The 21,876-nt window shown below is 39.8% G+C and overlaps 1 protein-coding gene across 11 annotated transcripts in view; it reads right to left on the reverse strand.

The window, feature by feature from the left end:
* The window catches only part of tdrd1 (tudor domain containing 1), a 66,533-nt gene that overhangs the window by 23,135 nt on the left and 21,522 nt on the right, over positions 1-21,876 (reverse strand). For 7 of the 11 annotated variants that reach the window (XM_062975702.1, XM_016995067.2, XM_062975697.1 and 4 more), the window contains 10 exons: positions 20,864-20,996; positions 19,749-19,854; positions 18,685-18,736; positions 15,264-15,368; positions 14,807-14,983; positions 12,614-12,757; positions 11,855-12,026; positions 8,475-8,561; positions 3,794-3,961; positions 57-164 (listed from right to left, as the gene is read on the reverse strand). In XM_062975702.1, the coding sequence (XP_062831772.1) occupies positions 57-164; positions 3,794-3,961; positions 8,475-8,561; positions 11,855-12,026; positions 12,614-12,757; positions 14,807-14,983; positions 15,264-15,368; positions 18,685-18,736; positions 19,749-19,854; positions 20,864-20,996 (1,252 nt within the window). Of the gene's footprint in view, positions 1-56; positions 165-3,793; positions 3,962-8,474; positions 8,562-11,854; positions 12,027-12,613; positions 12,758-14,806; positions 14,984-15,263; positions 15,369-18,684; positions 18,737-19,748; positions 19,855-20,863; positions 20,997-21,876 lie in introns of those variants that run through there. The other 4 variants (XM_062975698.1, XM_062975700.1, XM_062975703.1 and 1 more) reach the window with 4 other exon arrangements.

Genomic DNA, 21,876 nt, shown 5'->3' on the forward strand with positions numbered 1-21,876 from the left:
AATGACTGAACCCAGGTGTCTTGTTATACTCTAAACATTTTGTCTCTTATTCATACCTGTAAACTGAGCACAACACATTTCTCCTATTGCTGGGGAGAAATCTTTCATGGTAGAGATTTTCTCACAGTGTTCGTTCAGCGATACTTGAAGTTTGGAAAGTTTGCCTGACAAGATAGGTATTTATGTGAAAAGTCCTACAAAATAAAACTGAAATGCTATCTGCAAAGCATACACTTGGGCAGAACAAATGTTATTTTTTTATTACCTCAATGCTTAGTAGATTCTTTGGAAGCTCGGGTATTACTTGCAAACCATTTTGATGCTTTAAATTTGCACTTTTCAATGTTACAAATCACCTTACTATAAAATACATAGCTTGCATAAACTATAAGCTAGAAGACACATTCAGTTCACATAAAGGTTTTCTTCATTGTCATGTCTCCCATAAACATGTACTAATTAAAAACACATCTTTACCATCTTTCAATTTTTTGTTAATCATCCTTTTTTCTGGTATGGACAGGTTGCTTACCTGTAACTGTATTTCTTCAAGTAGTCATCTGTGAATTCACACAACTGGGTATTCTACACCTGCAGAACCTCTTTGAAACCTTCTAGAATCATTAGGCAGAAATGTTTTGATGGTAACCCTGCCCCCCTATTCCAAGTGCATAAAAGATCCAGTTGGAAACAAAACTCCTCAGTCCCAAGACTGGAGCTGCAGACAATGGAGTCCCTGTGGGGAGGATGGGCAGGGTGGTGTGAATTCACAGACCCACCACTCAAAGAAATACTGTTACAAGTTAAAAAGCTGTTCTTTTTTGTGGTCTCTGTGAATCACACAACTAGGTGACTAGCAGGCCCAAGTTATTAGAGACTGGAGTCGTGACACACGTCAAAGCAGCACCTTGAGTGAAAAAATAAAGGGTTTATTCCATAAGAACAGCTTCTCAATAATAAAGTTCTGAAAAGGTCACCCATTTCTTTTGCTTATTCCAATACCATAAAACAAGTAAAATGTGCACACAGTGCAGTCAGAGGGACTTGACATTCAGATGCTGAATCCAACCCTTTGCCATCGTCACAAAGTCATCATGGAGACTAAAAAGATGACACGTGCACCAAGACATTTGCAGTAGCTGGCTTTACCAGTGTCACCCTTGCCACCATGGAGTGATCAGGATGCAACATGTTGTGTCTGTCTCAAGCTTCTAGAGAACCTTTGGAATATGAGGCACCAGCGGAAAAGCTAGGGAAGGGTGGCACATCTATTCCAAGATGAATGCATCCCTCAAACAGCCCATGGAGTAGTTTGAGATGGATCTAATGCAGAACAAGGGGCATTGTGTGCTCTCCACCGCAGCAAAGAGATCAATCTACAGATGGACCCATGTGTCGAAGAGTCGGTGAAAGGATGGCTAATAAAATTGCCACTCGTGGCAAGATGTCAGAGCCCTGCTCAGGAATCTGCCAGAAAATTTTCATTGCTGGGAAGATGAATGACCATTGGGAAGACCCTCCTTTGGATGTATCAGTGTCAAAAATCTAGTGTGAGCGTTAGGGTTTACGCTAAGTGGGTAAGCACTGCTACAAGGGAGAATGACCCTTGGATCTCTGTGAGGGCAGAGTGGATTGGCTCTGAAATGGCTGTGAACGCTGTCAATGGCCTTGAAAGGACAGGAAGAATTCAGTTAAACCTGTACTTCATGGCTGACATTCTCATCTCCTGGTTCTCTATCACCACTCTGGCTGGGGAGGAAAGGCTTGATTATGGATGGCAATAGTGTGAGCTAGAATTCTTCCAGGAGTCGTCTTATTCATTCACTCAGTCATTTCTGACTCTTCGTGACCTCATGGACCAGTCCAAGCAGAGTTCCCTATCCTATCATCTGTCCTATCATCGACGAGCAGGGCGCTGCCATTCCCCCGCCTCTTTCACCAGGCGCGCCTTGGGCCTAGCAGAGCCCGCGCTGTGCCACTTCTTCTCTGCTCTGGGTCCGAGGACAGGGTGGCCGGGCACGCGTGGAGGGAGCGGGTCTGCAGCACCCCGCAGGTGAGTGGGGGAGGCCGAACCGGACCTGACCGTGGGTGGATTGTGGGGGGAAAGGACCAAAATAATGTATAAATATTAAAATTAAAATAGTGTCGCTACTTCACAGATTTTCACTTATCGCGGGTGGTCCTAGAACGCAACCCCCACCATAAGTGAGGGAACACTGTATAGTGAAAATGAGAGGGAGAAGGCTTCTGAACATCACTGAACAATACACCATCCACTACCTGAGCTGAATGTTTCACTTCAAGTCCCAAAGCCATGGCCATCCTTATAAACTCATCAATGAAGAGGTGGAAAAATCATCAGCTTGTGACAGAGCATCCATGGCTAACACCCTTAGAACTAACGAGCAGTCAAGGAAGCAGTACCTCAATGATACAAACACTGGAGGGGAGTAAGGTTCATAGTAATCATTATCAAGGTGCCCATACAGAGATCAACTGCTCCTTAGAGCTACTTGAGGCATACAGGGAGGTCCTCAGGGTGGCAAAGTTGGTGGTCTTGACTGCTGAGTTGTGGCTCAGTCTTTGTACTGGGACCCATGTAAGGCTCAAGGAGATGGATCCCTAACTCTCCCTTGTCGGCCATCCTGCTGAGGTAGAGCAGGAGCCTCCAGAACAGAGCTATCAGATGACTTCAGCGATTACCTCTGATGGGGCACGGGCGCAACTAGGATCTCATCCTTGTAATTCAGAGGATGCAGTGGGAGAGGCACGTCATCCACAGCAATATCGCGATCCACATTCTCTACATCAGAGAGCCGTTCAGTACTGAGTAAAGTACCTCTAGGAGCAAAACTGGAGGGAATAGCTCAATTGATACACTCTGGGTCACAGGTGGTTCAGATTTGACCACAAGCAAAGGTTCGCCTCTGACCCTATGAGAGTCCTATTTGTGGCATGAGGGCTTTGTCATTTTCGTAGTCTCCTTGGTTTCATAGGCCTTGCCAGGAATAGTAGGCTTCTCAGGAGAAGAAGTGGGATCATTCAATGTTGTCTTCTTTGGGTGAGTGGCAGCTGCTTCTTCAGCTGAACACTTCAAAGCTACCTTCATGAACAAGGTTGAAGGTGGGATGGACTTGGCAGAACTAGAAGTCAATGCTTTTAATGTCAAACTGTATTTTGAAGCCGAGGTGGATGTTGAAGACGCAAGGGATAGAACCTGCTGATACAGGGCAGACCAAAACCCGGCCTCCAGATTTTTTCCTTGCCTGAGGTGTAAACACCTGGCAATTAATGCAAGATTGAAGCAAGTGGCCCTTCTTAGGACACATTAAGCATTTAGAATATCCATCAGTGTTTGGGAGCTTCCCATTACATGTAGTGCTTGCCACTGTACTGAAGGCCACAGTGTCCAAGTACTCAGTTGAACAACAAACATCATAATATGCAGAATGGAAGGCCTGATTCCTCTCCCAAGGAAGGAGAAACTAATGTAAAATTAGTAGTTCAGATAGTTTCAAACCAAAACAGCAAAAATCATGAGCTCATAATAAGCAGGTATCTGAACTTGGCTGCAGTTTAGATGAAGGGAACTGAGGGATTCTAATGCGTACTGGACTTTTTATCCACTGGGGGGGGGGGGGGTTAACCACCAAAACTGTTTCTGCCTAGTGACTCAAAAAGGTTCTGAAGAGGTGTTGCGCAGGTACAAAATATGCAGTTGTGTGATTCACAGAGATCATGAAGAAAAGTATTTACACTTTAATGTAACTAAAAACAAAACAAAACAACTTACTCCCATTTTTTATCTGCTGACAAAAAAAATCTCCTGGAGTTTGTATATGGGACACCAAACCCCAAAATGAATCTCCTATAGATAGTGAGATAACCTTTGGAGTCAGACAATCACTATGATCTTTGCTTTCACATTTATTTTCTTGAATGTTACTTTTATTCGCAGAACCTAAGAAAAACAGAATGTAGTATCAAAACCTGATTTATATGTTCCATTTGCATATTTCTATCAGTTTACACTGGAAGGTTCATCTTTAACCTTAGGATAGATAAGAATGAGTTGCTTACCTGTAATTGTATTTCTTCGAGTGGTAATCTGTTAAATTTGTACATATGGGTTGTCTACGCACAGTGCAGTCTGAACCTTCTAGATCTCCAAAACAGTAGCCCCACCTACTTTCCCTATGGAGTATAAGTAGCTGTGGGCAGGTTTGAGCCTCAGCTCCCCCAGCCACTAGATCTGCAGCTAAGGAGAAAAGGCATAACAGTGGGGAGGGAGGATGGGTAGGGTTGTGCAAGTTTCACAGATCACAACTCGAAGAAACAGTTATAGGTAAACAACTTGGTATTCTTCATGGTGCCTGTGAAATCGCACATATGGGTGACTGGCAAGGTACTCACCTAGGAAGGGGGGATCATGTCAGTGAAGAAAAGAGCACAGATCTGTCAAAGGCAGCTTCCTTCCTGGACAAAGCATTCAGTGTGTAATGGCTGGCAAATGTGACAGGAGTGGATCACGTTGCCACCCGGAAGATGGCAAGCCCTGATTGAATGGGCCTTGATTTGCTGTAGCGGTTGACAGCCAGCAAGTTGATAGGCCAGGAGAATAGTTGCCGTGATCCAAGAGGAAAGCAGTTGTGAGGTAACTGGTTGGCTCAGAGAATTGATGCGATACTTGATAAATAGTTTTAATGATTTCCTGTGGGGTGATGTCCTATGGACATAGAAAGCCAGCACTCTCCTCACAGCCAATAAATGAAGAGCCACTTCCAGAGACAAAGGACAATTTTGAAAGAAAGCTGGCAAAGTAATGTCTTGGCACATATGGAAGCAGGAGACTACTTTCAATAAGAAGGTAACATCTGTGTGTAGGACCACCTTACATTTGTGGAAACGAAGGTAAGACGAGTCTGCTCACAATGCAAACAGTTCACTAGCATGCCTAACGGAAGTAATCATGACAAAAAATGCAGTCTTCCATGAAAGGAAAGCTAGGTCTACAGACACTTCCCTCGATCTAAACCAGTGGCTTCCAAACTTATTTGGCCTACCACCCCCTTTCCAGAAAAAATATGACTCAGCGTCCCCTGGAAAGGGGTGTGTGGCTTAGAGTAGTGGGCATGGCTCCTGCTCAAGAGGACGGGGCTGAGCCTCTCCCCTAGTCCAAGATGCAGGGCTGGGAGAGGGAGGTGGGCGGGGCCACAAATGGGCGGCCAGGACTGCGATGGGCGGAGCTCTGAGGCAGGGCTGAGCTTCTATGCCTGTCCTGCAGCACCTACCAGGACACAGGGGGCGGGGCTAGAGGAGGGGGCGGGGCCTCTTCCCGAGTGCCTGATGGGTCTGAACCTCTCTACCCTGCCGTGTTCTAACAAGCGCCTCAAGGGAGGTATACAGAGGCTCAGCACTGTCTCGCACTCTTTGGAAGACGCCCCGCTCCCACCCTAGCCCCGCCCTTTAGTCCTAAAAGGCCTCAGAGGCTCAGCCCTGTCTCAGGCTCTTGGAAGGAAGCCCCTTCCATAGCTCCACCCACTGTGTCCCAACAAGCACCTCAGGAGAGGTATAGAAGATTCTCAGCCCATTCTCAGGCTCTTGGGAAGAAGCCACGCCCACTCCTATAGCTCAACCCCCCTGGGTGTCCTAACAGGCATCTCAGGTGCTCAGCCCTGTCTCCGGCACTTGGGAAGAGGCCCTGCCCCTCCTCTGGCCCCACCCCGTGTCCTAATAGGTGCCATCACCGCCCCCTTGGATCACTCCACTGCCCACCAGGGGGCAGTAGTGCCCACTTTGGGAATCACTGATCTAAACACTGTACTTATTCTGATGCAGCCTAAAATCCCAGTGGCTTTTTTAGCTGCTGCATCACACTGTTGGCTCATGTTCAATTCGCTGTCCACGAAGACTCCAAGATCTTTTTCACATGCACTGTTGTCGAGCAAGACATCACCCATCCGGCATCTTTGCATTTCATTTTTTCTGCCTAAGTGTAGTATCTCACATTTGTGTCCTTGTTGAAATACTTATTATTTTTGGTCCAGCTCTCTAATCTATTATGGTCATTTTGAGTTCTGATCCTGTCCTCTGGAGCATTAGCCAACCCTCCTCATTTGGTATCATCTGCAAACTTGATAAGCATGCCCTCTAAACCTTCATTCAAATAATTAATCAAGATATCGAACAGTACTGAGTCGTGCAGCATTCCACTAGTCACTTCTTTCCAGAATGAAGTGAATGATTGGTGAGCACCATTTGGGTTTGGTTGCTTAGCCAATCATAGATCCACCTAATAGTATCACTGCCTAGCCCATATTTGACTAGTTTGCTTGAAAGAAGGTCATGAGGACTTTGTTGAAGGTCTTATTGAAATAAAGATATGCTATATCCACAGCATTCCCTGCATGTAAGAAGCTTGTAATTCTATCAAAAAAAGAAATAAGATTAGTCTAGCATGACTTGTTTTTGAGAAATCCATGTTGACTTTTAGTAATCACAGCATTTCTTTCTAATTTATTGCAGACTGCCTCCTTAATGATCTGCTCCAGAGTGTTTCCTGGTATTGATGTCAGGCTGACTGGACAGTAATTGTTTGGGTCATCTTCGTGTGTGCGACAGGCTCTGGCAGGCGCTCCATCGGGAGAACTGCGAGATTTTCCTGACACCTTGGGCCCTCTGGAGCCCCAGAGCACAGGGATTGACCAGCAAGCCTTCGCCAGTGCATGGCTCCAGTGCTAGGCACTTGGCTGGATGTGTGGTGGCGGGAACAGGGCCTGCTTGTAAAAGAGTGCCCGCAAGTGAGTCTCCCTATGCTGTTGTGACTGGAAGGTAAAGGCCTGGCAAATGGGGCAGTCCTGGATGTCATGGCCCTCCCTCTAGCAAAGTAAGCACTTGGCATGGCCATTCGCATTGGGGAGCTTGGTCCTACAAGCTGAGCATTTTCTAAAAAGAGGGGCAGAGGCTATAATGGCAACTAGCCTGTAGCTTGCATCCAGCCTGGGTCGTAGGGCAGAGAAGAGCGAGTTAAGTACAAAACACAGTCCAAGGTCTGTTGGAAGAGAGTCAGTGAGTCTGTTGGAGTCAGAGTTAAAAACCGTTAGAAAAGGCAACAAGTAGCAAAGCATAGCACAGTAATGAAAAGCACAGACAGAAAAGGTTCCTAGCTGCAGTCAGCGGTGGAAAATAGGAGTGAGTGAAGCTACCCTCAAAATGTTTAATTTAGAGATCTACAAGGCTCCAAACTGCACCATGCATGTGCTGACAACCCATATGTGCGATTTCCCAGACACCACAAAGGACAAATGTTACTGTAGAGTTTCTTTTTCTATGGAGGATGGAGAGTATCATCAAATGGGCTGCTCCTGTTACATGCTCTAGGAGGCTGGACCAACTCCTGCACATCTGAGTATCTTTTTTCTCCTCACATTTTCAAATGTATTGTGTATGGAATAGAAAGTGAAGATTTTTTTAAAGGACAAAGTGGCAACCCTACAACCAAATGTGAATTAGTGCTAGGCAAGGATGCCCACTCTCACCACTTTTATTTATATTAGTTCTTGAAGTACAGGCAGTCCCCAAGATAGGTAATTACAAGCCCCTAGTTTAAATATTAAAAAATTATAAATTGCAAGCATTTGCAGATGATTTGGTGATTGAAAATCCATTGAATGGAACATAAATCTTGAGGAGAAATTTGAAAGATCTGAAAGATTTTGGAACTTTAGCAGGTTTTAAAATCAATAGCCAGGAAACAAAGGTTTTAACTAAAAATATGGATATAAAAGATAGGGAAAAATTGCTGGATGTAAGAGGTTTTAAAATATATTTAAAAAGTGATATAAAATATATGAAAAGGTGAAGAGGCCTAGAGGGTGAAGGCTCATTTTGTTTTCTTTTGGCCAGGTGATGTTAGATTAGAGGTTATCTGCTTTTTCTTTTTCTTCCTTTTTTGTTTTCTTTCTGGCATATTTGTGTTTGTACTCTATTTCTTATTTTGGTTCTGAATATGAGGAATCCCAGAATCATTTGAGTCTAAACCACTGCTCATCACACCTCAATGAAATAAAAAATGCTAAGAAGGATATTGCTGCTTTTTATGTACTGTTCAGCCTGGGATTTCTGTGGATTTTGAGCTCAACAGAAAGGCCAAGGTCAATGCAACCATTTCCCCATGCACAACTTTAGTATATCGAACATGGGAGCAAAATTCTCTGTTCCATATGAATGTTCACAAGCTAGAAGTGTTGCATTTTAGTCCTCCAAACTGCAGAAAAAGCAACTTTGTGACATGAAGATACATTGTAATTTATCCAAGTGTATGAAACTTCTCAATCTGCTCCCAAGCTCACTATGCAGGAAAAAAACAATGCAGTAAGAAGTAACTTAACTTGTTTCTATTAACGCTTGCTTTTCATTTTGCCTTTTATACAGAAAATAAAGTACTGTAACATAATATAAATCTGAGAACTCACCAGTAGTTGAATTACCCATCTCAATATGCACATTTTTTAAATTCAAAACATTTTCTATTTCCAAGAGCATGTCATGTAAGTGTTTACCTGAAAAAACATTTATGAATATCAACAGAACTGTAGCAATAATGCAATGTATTCAAAATCATTTATTTTCTCCAATACTGCTGCAACCTGAACTGTGCATCATTCTGCTAATAGCTTATTCCTTAGTAGAGTTGTGCATCGATCTGTTTTTTTAAAAGGGGTTCCGGCTGGTTTGACTCATTCGGCCAGCCGTTAATGGCACAGGGACCACGTGGAGCGGCAGCTGCACATGAATGGGATTTCCTTGTGAGCCCTATCTGTTGATGTGGCTTTAGCCAAGCTAGGCCTCAATTTTTCTGTTACAAGCAGACTTCTGAGAGAGGCAGATTGTGCTCCAGTTCGCTGGTGGTCTAAATTCTCAGTGCCGCTCACAGTTCTGCATCACTTGCCTTGCTTTTTGACTCAAATAGCAGCGTTTACTTTCTACACATCTAAGAAACTGCTACCAATGGTGCCTGTCACTTGATGCAAACTTCAAATGTGGGGTAGAGTTATCTTGCCATAAAATGAGGAGGTAATTTATATCTTTTTTAAAAAATGGCTAATGCCCCTTCAAGTGATATGGCTCCCACTGAAATAAGTATTTAAAAGGGGTGCCTTAAAAGGTGGTTTCTTAAGTCTGATGCCTTGTCTTAAACCCAAGTCTTATTGAAGGATATAAGGGGAAATGCCAGAAAGGACAGGTTGCTTACCTGTAACCATGTTTTTTTGAGTGGTCTGTGAATCCACACAATATGGAGTTACTGCGCCAGTGAAACAGAAAGCTTTTGGCGGTAAACTCGCCCACTCCTCCACAGGGCATAGAGGGTGCCCTGGCCTCGCACCCCCAATAATAATAATAATAATAATAATAATAATAATAATAATAATAATAATAAACTTTATTTATACCCCGCCACCATCTCCCTGCGGGGACTCAGGGCGGCTTACATGGGGCAGAGGCCCAAACAACATAGGACAATATATCCTATTGCTAGCAAGGAGGAGGTTTGACTAAGAGGGCAGGAACGAGCAGGTTTGTGTGGATTCAAAGAAGACCACTCAAAGAAACATGGTTACAGCTGAGCAACCTGTCCGTTTTCTTTGTGGTCTCTGTAAATGCGCACAGTATGGAGACTAGCAAGCTTAGGTCAAAGGTAGGGGGGACATATGTCAAACTGACACCATGGAGTGTATAAACCAATGTGTTTATTTATTGCATAGGAAGAAGAAAAGAACACTACAGAATAACCACTCTGTTTAAGCAATCATCAGATCTAAATAGATAAAAGTATATGTATTTCCATACATGTATGAAATGAAACATTGATTTGGCAAAAACGGGGATCAATCACATTGGTCTGGTAGTGAATTAATACTGATATCTCTTAAATAATATTGTCTCTAATAGAGTGATTTTGGTTTAGGCTGTTGCTCCAGGGAAACATACAAATGTGTACATAGGCACACAACTCAAACAAATTTTGAATAAACCGCTTGCATGTAATTTCAAGTGGCCCTTTAGGAAGTCACACAAATGGATTACAAGTATAGAAAATATCTATATGATTAAGTATCTGATTAAAGTCCATCAACCAGACCAAGAGTGGAGAAGAGAATGCTGCAACCTTGTAGACCAAGAGTATTTCGATGGATTCTGAATCTAACACAAATGTGTGATGGATTATAATTTTTAAATGAAATTTTTCAGAAGAGTGTTTTTTGTTATTTGGAAAAATGTAAGTACAATTTAATTTGTCTCTAAGAAAAACAAAATGAAAATCTGGGGGAAATTTTGCGGCCTCTACAAATAAGAAAAAATAGCTTTATAATATATATTAAAATATGTAATGTTCGTTTTACTATGGAGTAAACAACAAAGCCACTGAACCAAATCACACCAAATTTGGCCACAAAAGACATAGTCACCCACAGTATGTCTTTCAATTAAAAAACCTAGAAAAATAGTCCAAATTACAGAGGATGAGGAAGAGCTTTTCTCCCCTTAACTGCCAGTTAGAAAAGTAGGCTCTGCTGCCTTTAGCCCCCCCCCCCCCCCCATGCTGCCTTTAGGCCCTGCCCCCTTTGTGTCCTAGCAACTCCCTCAGCCAAAATGGCGCCCAGGGCACAGGCAGTTAGGCCTCTTCGACACAGCCTATAAAGTACAGATTATCCAATTTGAACTGGATTATATGGCAGTGTAGACTCAAGGTCCTTCCACACAGCTATATTACCCAGAATGCCAAGGCAGGATAATCCACAGTATCTCATTTCAAATGGATTATCTAGAGTTCACATTGCCATTTAATCCAGTTCAGTGTGGATTTTATATAGGGGCCTCATATAATCCAGTCCTAAGCAGATATTAGATTATAAATATAATATGTAATAATTACTGTGGTATAATAATACAGAACAATATAATCTCTAAAACCAGGACAGTAAATAACAAGCAACACTCTGAAAGCAGGGAAATTCCAGAAAGGAATCAACCAGGGCCAGCTAACACCTCCCAACTAAGGATTCCCCCAGGCAGGAAGCATCCAGGCTTTGAAGCTGCAAGGCCATTAAATGCTAAATCAAGGTGGCTAATTGTAGCATTCATATATGCCACACCAAGACTATTAATTGCTATTCAAAGTGGCCCACCAAGGATTCCGTAAGGTAGAAAGCGGCCAGACTTGCAAGCAGCAAGGCTATTCAGTGTTATTCAACCTGGCCAAACAAGATTTCCCCTAGGTGAAAAATCCCCAGGCTTTGAAGCCACGAAGTTACTCCGTCCTATTCAACCTGCCCAAGGAAGTATGCCCCTATATAGCAAGCAGCCAGGCTTTGAAGCAGCGAGGCTATTCAGTGCAATTCAAATTGGCCAAAAAACCATTCCCCTAGAATGCAAGTACCCAGCCTTCCAAGCTGCTAGCCTATTCCATTTTATTCCAGCTCACCAAACAAGGATTCACATAAGAAAACGGCCAGGCTTTGAGGCTGCAGGGCTATTCACTGCTATTCCACTTGGTCAACAAATGATTCCCATAAGTCACAGCAACACATGGCCGGGCACAGCTAGTAAACTCTAAATTAAGCAGAGGCTTCCTGAGGTTTTAAATCACATTAATATTGTCAATAGGGTAATCCCATTTTAATGTGCTACTTTTTGCCTTTTTAGCTAGCTAGCTATATATAATTATAAGCAACTTTGAGTCCCAATTCTGCGAGAAATGCAGGATATAATAATGAAGCAGTTTCAAAATGGTTGCCAATATAAGCTTATCATCACAGTTTAATAACAAAATATTATAATTAATCAAACTTACCAGAATCTGGTAAAGTAACATCTACAATGAAACACGGAATTTCACCCCTCAAAATATTAGTAATAGTTAAGAAACAACGCATTCCTTTAAGACGTGGAGCAACAGTATTGCGGGAGACTGCATTCCATTTTTCTTTAACAAAAAGAGCATTTTCAACAGAGCATTTAGCGGCCTGAAAACATATCAATTTACAAAAGTAAAATATATTTTCTGAATAGTCAGTATGCCAACAAATTTAAAAACATATTGTAAGTGCAAATAGCATGTAACAGAAAGTTTCTTAAAAGGCAGACATGAGAGAATCTTAAAGAGACTCCCATTCTGTGTAATAAATTTATACATTCTTCTTAAAAATCAACATATTGTTTTGGAAAACAGATTATACAAATAATCTACCATTCTCACGAGTACTTCACAAGGAGATGCAGCTACAAAAAATGGTAAAGAGCTTCATTCCAAAACTAGTATTATTACCATTGTCCATGCTGGAAACCCTGTCCAAGAATGAGATATTAACCAAAGAGGGTTGGAGAAGACCTGCCCCTTTCGTCTCACTCACTAGACAAAAAAATAGCTGGGCTAGTAAAGCACAGTTTCATTGAACAATATCACACCAAAATAATCCATTACTTGACTTTGCATTTTGGATTTGGGATAATGTATTGATACTATTCGAATATTGACAAAGAAATGCCTGGCATACTGCCATAATGAATAATCATACTAAACCAATCTTTAGTTATTAAAACAAATACTTACACAGGGTGGAAGTTGAGCAATATCTTTGGGCAATTGTTTAATTTTGTTTAGTGGTATATTATCTTCATTTCCATAGTCAATATATAGTACGTGACCATTCTTTTTAAGGATGTCCACCTCTTTGATCAGCACCCTATACCAATTCTAAATATTAAAAATAAATTTAGATTTACAAAAACTTATTAAGGGGTACCAATATTTTTTCATTACCCAAACAGAATAAATCCTATTTCATCTTCAAGCTGAAGTACTAATCGTTTTGTCAGAGCAATGTCATTTTGATGTATTTTAGAATAGGATACCATACTGATCAGAAAAAAATATCAATTTTTTGAGACCAATAACAGTCATTCAAATATTTCTACTCTGAGATATGCCACTGAAATCGAAATACTATGTTCTCATTAATAATACCTAAAAAAAACCCCGAGTGCAATTATTTACTGGCTCCGATCTTGTATTAGTGCAACATGCTAGCATATTTAAACATTACTGTTACAAAGCTAGAAGAATGTTTTTCATTCTTTACAAGCTAAACAGTTATGTGCATATTACAAATACTATGACTGGAGGTAGAGAACTGATGGGGTTGTTTTGAAATGCTGCTGTTGTGTACTTATGCTGACCCTAAGACATATTTGCCGTGGAGCTTTTCTTGGCAAGATTGTTCAAAAGGGGTTTGCCTTTGCCTTCCTCTGAGAATGACAGAATGTGACTTGTGTCAAGATTATGCAGCAGATCTCCATGGTTGAATGGGGATTTGAATCTGGATCTCAAGTTATAATTCAATACTCCAACCATTATTCAGGTCAAACATACATACAGTAGAATCTCACTTATCCAACATAAACGGGCCGGTAGAATGTTGGATAAGCAAATATGTTGGATAATAAGGAGGGATTAAGGAGAAGCCTATTAAACATCAAATTAGGTTATGATTTTACAAATTAAGCACCAAAACATCATGTTATACAACAAATTTGACAGAAAAAGTAGTTCAATACGCAGTAATGTTATGTTGTAATCACTGTATTAACGAATTTAGCACCAAAATATCACGATGTATTGAAAACATTGACTACAAAAATGCGTTGGATAATCCAGAACGTTGGATAAGCGAGTGTTGGATAAGTGAGACTCTACTGTAGTTTAATTTTTTTTTACCTGAATGAATCAGAGGGCTCAAAACAACTCACAGAAGGGGTGGGAGTGGGGAAATAAACTATCAATCGGACTTTTACTGACTTTTACATTTCTATTCTGATTCTTTCTTATCTTTGTATATTTTCTTCCCATCCACGTAATGTTTTTGAGATGGAGAGGGTTTGATTAGACTATTTCCCCTTATATGTACACATATTAGTTGTAGTGGCATGACAGGGTAGCCAAGTGTTTTGAATAGAAACCGAAGTCTGTATAAAATAGGCTGTTTCTTGCAAAGAAAACATACTTTCTGTATAAAAAGGTCTACTGCAGGAATATATACATGCTCTTCTTTTTTAAAAAACCCACCCGCCAAATATTCTTCACCCAATTAAGGATGCATGGTTACTGAAGAGTCTCCACACAAACAGGAATTTGTCTCCAGAGTCATCATTTGCCACATGAGGAAAACAGTTCACTAGCATAGTGTAATCCAATATGACACAAAAATCATGTGTTTCCTAGCTATGATGTATCTTAGGTTAAGATTCAGTAACTTCCAGACAATCATTATATCCTGATAGAAATTCCCAGACATAATGCAACTTAGTATCCCAACACTTTTCATCTGCATTAAATACTGAAGAAAAATTAGGAACAAATCAATTGGAGTCGAAAGTTGAACTATATGGTTTTATCACTATGAGTTACAGAGGCTACTGCCCGTTCTATCATCACACATGTTCAAATGAGAACTATTATCTTGTGATAATATTATCACCTGGGAGCTAAGTTACTAAATCACAAGTCCCATCCCTCACTATTGGTGATGTTTATTATGGCTGATGACAATGGCATTCCATGAATATCTGGGATACTAATCCTTGTAGTAAATTATCAAGGTTATAATGTGGGTACTATGTTATTTTTCAGAGTCTGCCAAATGTCAACTGGCAGCCACCATAAATCCCATTCTGGAAGAAAAGCAAGATGTCAATAAATTAAAATAAACAAAAACGGTCACTTTGCATAGTCAAATATTATGTTTACCTGATCCAAGGAGGACTGTGCAATGCCAACTTCCCCTTTGATAGGAAAATATTCATTTAGATTTATTCCAACTTGATTTTTGAGTTCCTTAGAAAGTTTTCTTATGTTAGTTTGAACTTCTACTGTCTTGATTTGTATGTAGAATTCATGAGGATTAAGAAATTCGGTCACTGTGCCCTGGGAGGAAAAGGTTATGCTGAAAGAAGTAGTGTAATTAACTGAATTGTATTAATATTTAAGTCAAAGCACCAGATGTAAAGAATTTGTGTCAGTAATGAAATATTACTCAAAATAATAGTGCCAGCAATGAAGAATTACTCCACACTTTACTATTTAGATTATATCACTTCTCTCGATCAACACACACCTATAATTAAAAGAGATAAGAAAGTCTAATGATGTCAAATAACACTCAAATGAAAAATCCAGACTTAAATGAGATGAAAGGAGAACTTACCTCTACTTTCATATTTTTTCTGAGCTCCAACATGCCCAAATCAGAAATCATTGTTTTCTTGCACTGTTCTACTGTTTTATTAGTGTTCACAGATACCACATTTTCCTATTAGAAACAGAAGGCTATTTATTTACTATTCACAATATTAAGTCATCTTATACAATGGAACCTCGACTTAAGAGCATACCAATTTAAGAGCATTTAAAGTTAAGAGCCATTGCTCAGCCTGGGTTTTGCTTTGACATACAAGCAACATTTTGAGTTAAAAGCTATTTCAAGAGTACAGGGCTTTAGGGCTTCAAAGAAGCAGCCTCCGTGTCTTGTGCTTTTGACCACTTTGGGAGATTGTGGTCTGCTTTGCTCTTGCCCACTTTGAGGAACTTGGGGTTAGTTGATTTTGTGTAGTTTTTATTCCTGGTATGTTGGCTTCATGAGGAAAGGGAGCAAGACAGAGAGAGAGGCTGGAATGACTACAGTAGAGTCTCGCTTATCCGACATAAACGGGCTGGCAAAACGTTGGATAAACAAAAATGCTGGATAATATGAAGGGACATTAAATGTGTGCATCTTTTTTAGGGGCTAAAAAAGAGCCTCTTTTCCAACTCCTTTGTTCTCCCTCTTCTCCTCTTTTCCCTTCCTTCCTGGCCTGTCTGACTGACTCACCGCCGGTGGGGGCTTCACGACATTCCCGAAGGCCAATCTCCCTCCTTTCCTCCTCTGTCTCCTTTCCTGGCTTTCTCCAGCTCAGGTTTTCCTTGCAAGACGGATGGGGAGCCCCATCAAAGGAGAGAAGCTGATCCCTCACTCTGCTTCCTTGAGTTGCAGGAATGGCAGCGGAGATGAATGCCAAAGCGGGCCAAACCCCCACCGCAGGCCAGGAGCCCCTTCCCTTGGATACTTGGGAAGCCCTCGGCCAAGATCTTGGTGACCTGATCCCCCCCTGGAACCGTCCTGCTTTCTTCCATCCAGGAGCTGTGCACTATCCTTTTACTGAAGATGCACCATGGTAAAGTGTGTGGAGCTTTCTCTCTCTCTTTGGGGAAGGGTTTTCAAGGGTTTGGGAGGGGGTTAACAATTGGGAGGGGGGCAAAAAAAAGGGCCCTCCCTCCCAGGAGCACCTCCTTCATTCCCTTTCCCAAGCGCCAAGTTGTCCTGGTGGGCGTGGCTAAGGGTTGCATGCCCGGCTGGCACAAAGCAAAGGGAACAAGAGAGACTTTTAAGTAGGCATTGATGGAGTTTCTTGGGGTTAACCTGGCATGATGTGAGTTTTGTACAATTAAAAATTGACTTGATACAGTAAGGCCTTTCATATCCTTCTGTTGGATAAGACAGAAAGTTGGATAAGCGAAGATCAGTTAAACGAGACTCTACTATATAAAGAAAATGATGCTTCTCTTCTGCCTCTTCACTTTGTGCTTCTACCATTTTAAAGATGATCTTTCAATTTTTATTGTTCCATGTGAATGTGCAGGTTTTGCTTTGCTGTTACACTAGCCAACATTTTTTTGCCCAAATGTGCTTCCTTGCCACAACTTTGTGTTTCTAACATTTTAAAGTTGATCTTTTTTATGTCACTTATACATTATTTATTACTGATTAAATACATTTCCTTATTTAAAAACATTTAACAAAAATGGGGGGGGGGGGGGTTGGGGAGGCCGGAACGGATTAATAGGATTTCAATGCATTTTAATGGGAAATTTTGCTTTGAGACAAGAGCATTTGAGTTAAAAGCTTGATCACAGAACAAATTAAACTCTTAACTCAAGGTACCATTGTATAACTAACCCAGAGTACTACTGTGCACAAACAAGCTTTTAAATGGAGTTATTTCATAGATCATTGCTTCTTAAACTGTAGATCCCGACCCCAAATGGGGTTCCCTTAGCTCAATGTTGCGATTATTTAAAAAACCTGGCAATAGTAAGTTTTCCGAACATCACCTAGTACTTTAGACATTTACATGAATCTGTTGAGCTCTGCAGAAGATGCTTCAGTTGTAGTTTATAAAAAGGAAAATCAGTCTGTTCTGCAAGCCTTGTGAATGCCGATATGTTATCAGCAAATGTTTAATTTTTATACCTATTTTATATACCTATATACCACAGATCGTGCAAAAATGGCTTTAAAAAGCAATGGCATAGACAATAGAATATTAAGGGAAGTTCATGTAAGATATTATGCTCGATTCCTCTTTCCCCACAACTGACGTGCTCTGCAAACTCTCTTGAAAGACAGGGGACCTTCCTGAACAAAACTGGATAAGAAATTAATTCTACTGTGGGAGGGTAGCATGTTCCTAGAGATATAAAGACCCAAAAGAAACCAGAAAGAGGAGGGGACTGTTTTTTCTCCTGAGGTCTTCCTGGGGGAGGGGGGGGGGGGTAATCACAGCTTTGTTTTTAAAATAATGAATAAAATATTTAAGGCCGGACAATAATAGATTTACTACTTTCCCCTGTTATCTTAAAATATACAGCAGATAGACCTCTAGCTAAAACTATATACACTTTTTCAAATCACTGTAATTCATGTTCTTTATTTCCTTTTCTGTTTTTTATTGGTATGCTTGCTCATCACTATGAAGGAAAAAGAGATGCAAAATAGTTTTCTTTGTTTTAGTACTGTTGATAGTTCACATATTTTAAAAGTGGCAAAATCCAAAAGGTTCCTTACAATTAAGAAACTCCCCTGAATTCAAGGCCTTTACCTCAATTTGTTTGTTGTTGTGTGCCTTCAAGTTTTTTTTTTAGACTTGTGGTGACTCTAAGGTCTCTATCATGGGAGTTTCTAGGCAAGATTTGTTTAGAGGAGTTTTTTTAATCTTTGCCTTCCTTTCAAGCTTGCCCAAGGCCACCCAGTGTATTTTCATGGATGAATGGGGTTTTGAACCCTAGTCTCCAGAGCCAGTCCAACACTCCAACCACTATATCATGCTGGCTCACATTTCAATTTGTATCAAAGAAAAAATTTAAAAACACAATTTGTAGTTCTTAAACATAAAGTGTACATTTAATATTCTAAAGATGATGTTATTGCAAACTGTCTCATACACTTAAAGTTCCTAAAGTAAATTCTACATTATTTTTGCTGTTTTCATAGGACTGAACATCTAACTTGTCACATATTAACATACTTGCACAAGAAGTTCACAGTAAACCATTCATGTGACAAAGGTGAGATACCTCATGGGATGGTTTTTGCATTCTAAAAGTACCTCACTTTTGTGTATGCTACCTGGTTTATCTGAATAGCAGGATACAGTTAAGATCCTTTAACAACCTCTGTTTTCATAATGCCAACAAAAAACATTCAGATCTCATACATGCTTACAGGAATACAATATTTAACTATACCATTAACTATACACAACAAAAAAGGTTTTCCCTATCACTAAAACAAAAAACTACTGAAGTCCTACCTTGTTCTTTATTTCAATTGATGGTTTTGGATTATCTTCAGCTTTATCTGTACTAAAAAGCATTTTATTAATTAGCATGCTTGTTTTAGCAATACATGAATGGATACTCAGTGCCAACTGACTTATATTATTATTATTATTAATAATATTATATTTATTAATACCCTGTCTTATCTCTCCCGAAGGAGACTTAAAAGCAGTTTAACATAAAAGCATTAGCATACAATTTAAAATATACAAATATGCAAACATTAAAACAGAATTAAATATAAATAGTATTAAAAATTCAGTTAAATTCCATTAAAAGCATATTCAAAGCTACAAGCAGTAACTAGATCACAAACAACGTAGGATCTGTAGGTTTATTCTGAAGTTAAATTTGTGTGTAAGTTGGAACAGGTAGATTTTTTTTAAGTGTAACTACAACCATAATGTGTTTAGTTTTGGGTAACATAGGGAAGGGCTTACACCCCTATAACATTTGTTTTGCTCTTTGCCCCTGTTCAGAAGATTTCATTTCACTTTCTGTTGATTAGATTTTGAAAATTTGTAGTTCTCATGAAACAAGGATTGGTGATAAGGATTCAGTAGAGGAGCCTTTTCCCCATGATAACTCTTACAGGAGTAAATTTCCTTTTCTAGGGGTAGATTTCCTCTCACTTCCTGTTGTCTCAGAGACAAGAAATGAGGTTAAATCTTTCTAATGAGAATACAGACAGCAGTAAAAATCTCAAGTGGCTCTAACCCACACAATACTAACAAAAATGGTATGGCGTTTCTACTTGGACACAGATGTCTTAATATATTACTTATTTTTAGCTATGTATGAAATGCTTCAACATTTTCAAATAGTGCAAAAGGCTCAGCAAATGCTGATGACTGGTGCTTCTGACCCCACCTAGCGCCACTGCCCCGCATTTTTTTAAACTAAGAGTCAGATGTAAGTTGGATGTTTAAAACTTAGGGACTTTCTCTATATTTCAACAATGAAAGCAAAGCTAATATATTTCAACTTAACTGAGAAATCCTACTTAAATAAATAGTATTTCAATCTATGAACTTACTTCAATTGAACTTTCTTACATACCACACTATGTTTTTGCCAGTCTTTCTTCTGGCATGCCACCGAACAGTAATATACCTGTTTACACTGTGTACATCGCAAGAACCCTAAAGAGGTTAAGCAAATTGTGAAAGTGTTGTTAATCTACAGCAGTAATGAGGAAAATGAGGTTCAAATTTGGCTACTCCAAATTCTTTTATTGAAGCTCTTATACCACTCAGGGCACTTGAAACTCAGACCCATTTTTTTCAAATTAAAAATCCTAAGCTATTTCATTACTCATTACTCAAATGCTTGTCAAATATATATTTGCATAAACACTGGTCTTGCTCCATTTGCACTCCCAACAGCAAAAGATTATTATAATTGACATTTGGCTATACAGTATGATCCTTTCATTCAGATTCAATATCCCATGGTTTCACTTACCTGCATCCAGAAAACAACCAGAAGAGTTATGTGCCCCCTCCCCCGCCGCCTTTAAGTCCTTTCATGGGATTCTATGATAGGTTTCAGCCTAACTATACTCAATATATATGGTTTGTCATTATGGTCTCAAGTATCCAGGTGGGTTTTGGAATGTGGATACAGGAATTGTACTGTGCCATATTTTTGTTACCATATTGTATATATAGTCTCACAATTAGAAGTGGCGGCTTTATTAAAGTCACCTAGTAGGCTCATGGAGGATGAGAGACACAAATAAGGAATATCCACACAAAATTTCAATGCACTAAGCTCCTTTCATGTCAGAAAGTACAGTAGAGTCTCACTCCAACACTCGCTTATCCAACGTTCTGGATTATCCAACGCATTTTTGTAGTCAATGCTTTCAATATATTGTGATATTTTGGTGCTAAATTCATACTGTGTATTGAACAACTTTTTTTGCCAAATTTGTTGTCTAACATGATGTTTGGTGCTTCATTTGTAAAATCATAACTTAATTTAATGTTTAATAGGCTTATCCTTAATCCCTCCTTATTATCCAACATATTCGCTTATCCAACGTTCTGCCGGCCCGTTTATGTTGGATAAGTGAGACTCTACTGTACTAGCAAAATCAGTATTTCGATCAGATTTCATTTTATCACAGATAAAATAAATGATGCTTACCAAATAGTCCACAAAAATGGCACTTGGGCTCAAATAAGGGATTGAACTTCAGATCACAGTTTCCAGATAAGGCATTGTCAGGGATGCTCTTTAATGTGTTTTGCTTTGATGGTATCATTGTTGAAGCAGATATCTGTAATAAATATTCAGAATAACTTACATGTATTTGTCTTAAAATTACATGTTGCTATTTTACCACATTGAGAATATTCCATTGTCTGAATAACATGAAGGAAATCTCTACATAATCCCCACAACCAAGAATGTATGTATATCCACCAAGGAAATACATACTGATCAGGATATGGTCATATTGTAAATACTAATGCAAATAGCTAGAGGCTAGCCAGCAAGGCTAACTGAGGTAATTTGTGTGGGTGTTTAATGGGCAAATTTTGAGAGACAGACCTAGAGTTCCATTTCAATACCTATTTAAGCCTTTGATGAGTGAATTCTGTTGGTTCAAGTTGTCTGCCTACATAATAATAGACCCACTGATTCGCCTTCTTATTGTCATTATTGTCATTTCTAGTACTTTAATGACTATCAATTACGTAACTACCTCCCCCCGATTTGACACATTCGCCCTTTGGCCTAGACTTGTGTTTTATATCTGTTTTTAACGCTTTTTCCTGCAATATTGTTTTTATGATGGTTTTACTGATATTGTTGATTTATTGTTGTAAATTTATGTGTTTTGATTTGTTTTTATATTGTGATGTTGGGCAAGGCCCCATGTGAGCCGCGAGGAGTCCCTACGGGGAGATGGGGCGGGATACAAGAATAAAATTATTATTATTATTATTATTATTATTATTATTTATGATCACCGAGTTTGGATGACGAGGGAACTTCTGCAATAATCTGCAACAGCTGTAGTAGGTTTGTATTCTCCCAGGAAAATGTGAGTAGCTACACCTGTAGCAAGTGAAAATTAGTGGAAGAGAAGGTCCAGAAACATCTGGCAAGTTAGCATATAGGACAGTGGTTCTCAACCTGGGGTCCCCAGATGC

This window comes from Anolis carolinensis, chromosome 3, assembly GCF_035594765.1.
Source record: "Anolis carolinensis isolate JA03-04 chromosome 3, rAnoCar3.1.pri, whole genome shotgun sequence".
NCBI lineage: Eukaryota > Metazoa > Chordata > Lepidosauria > Squamata > Dactyloidae > Anolis > Anolis carolinensis.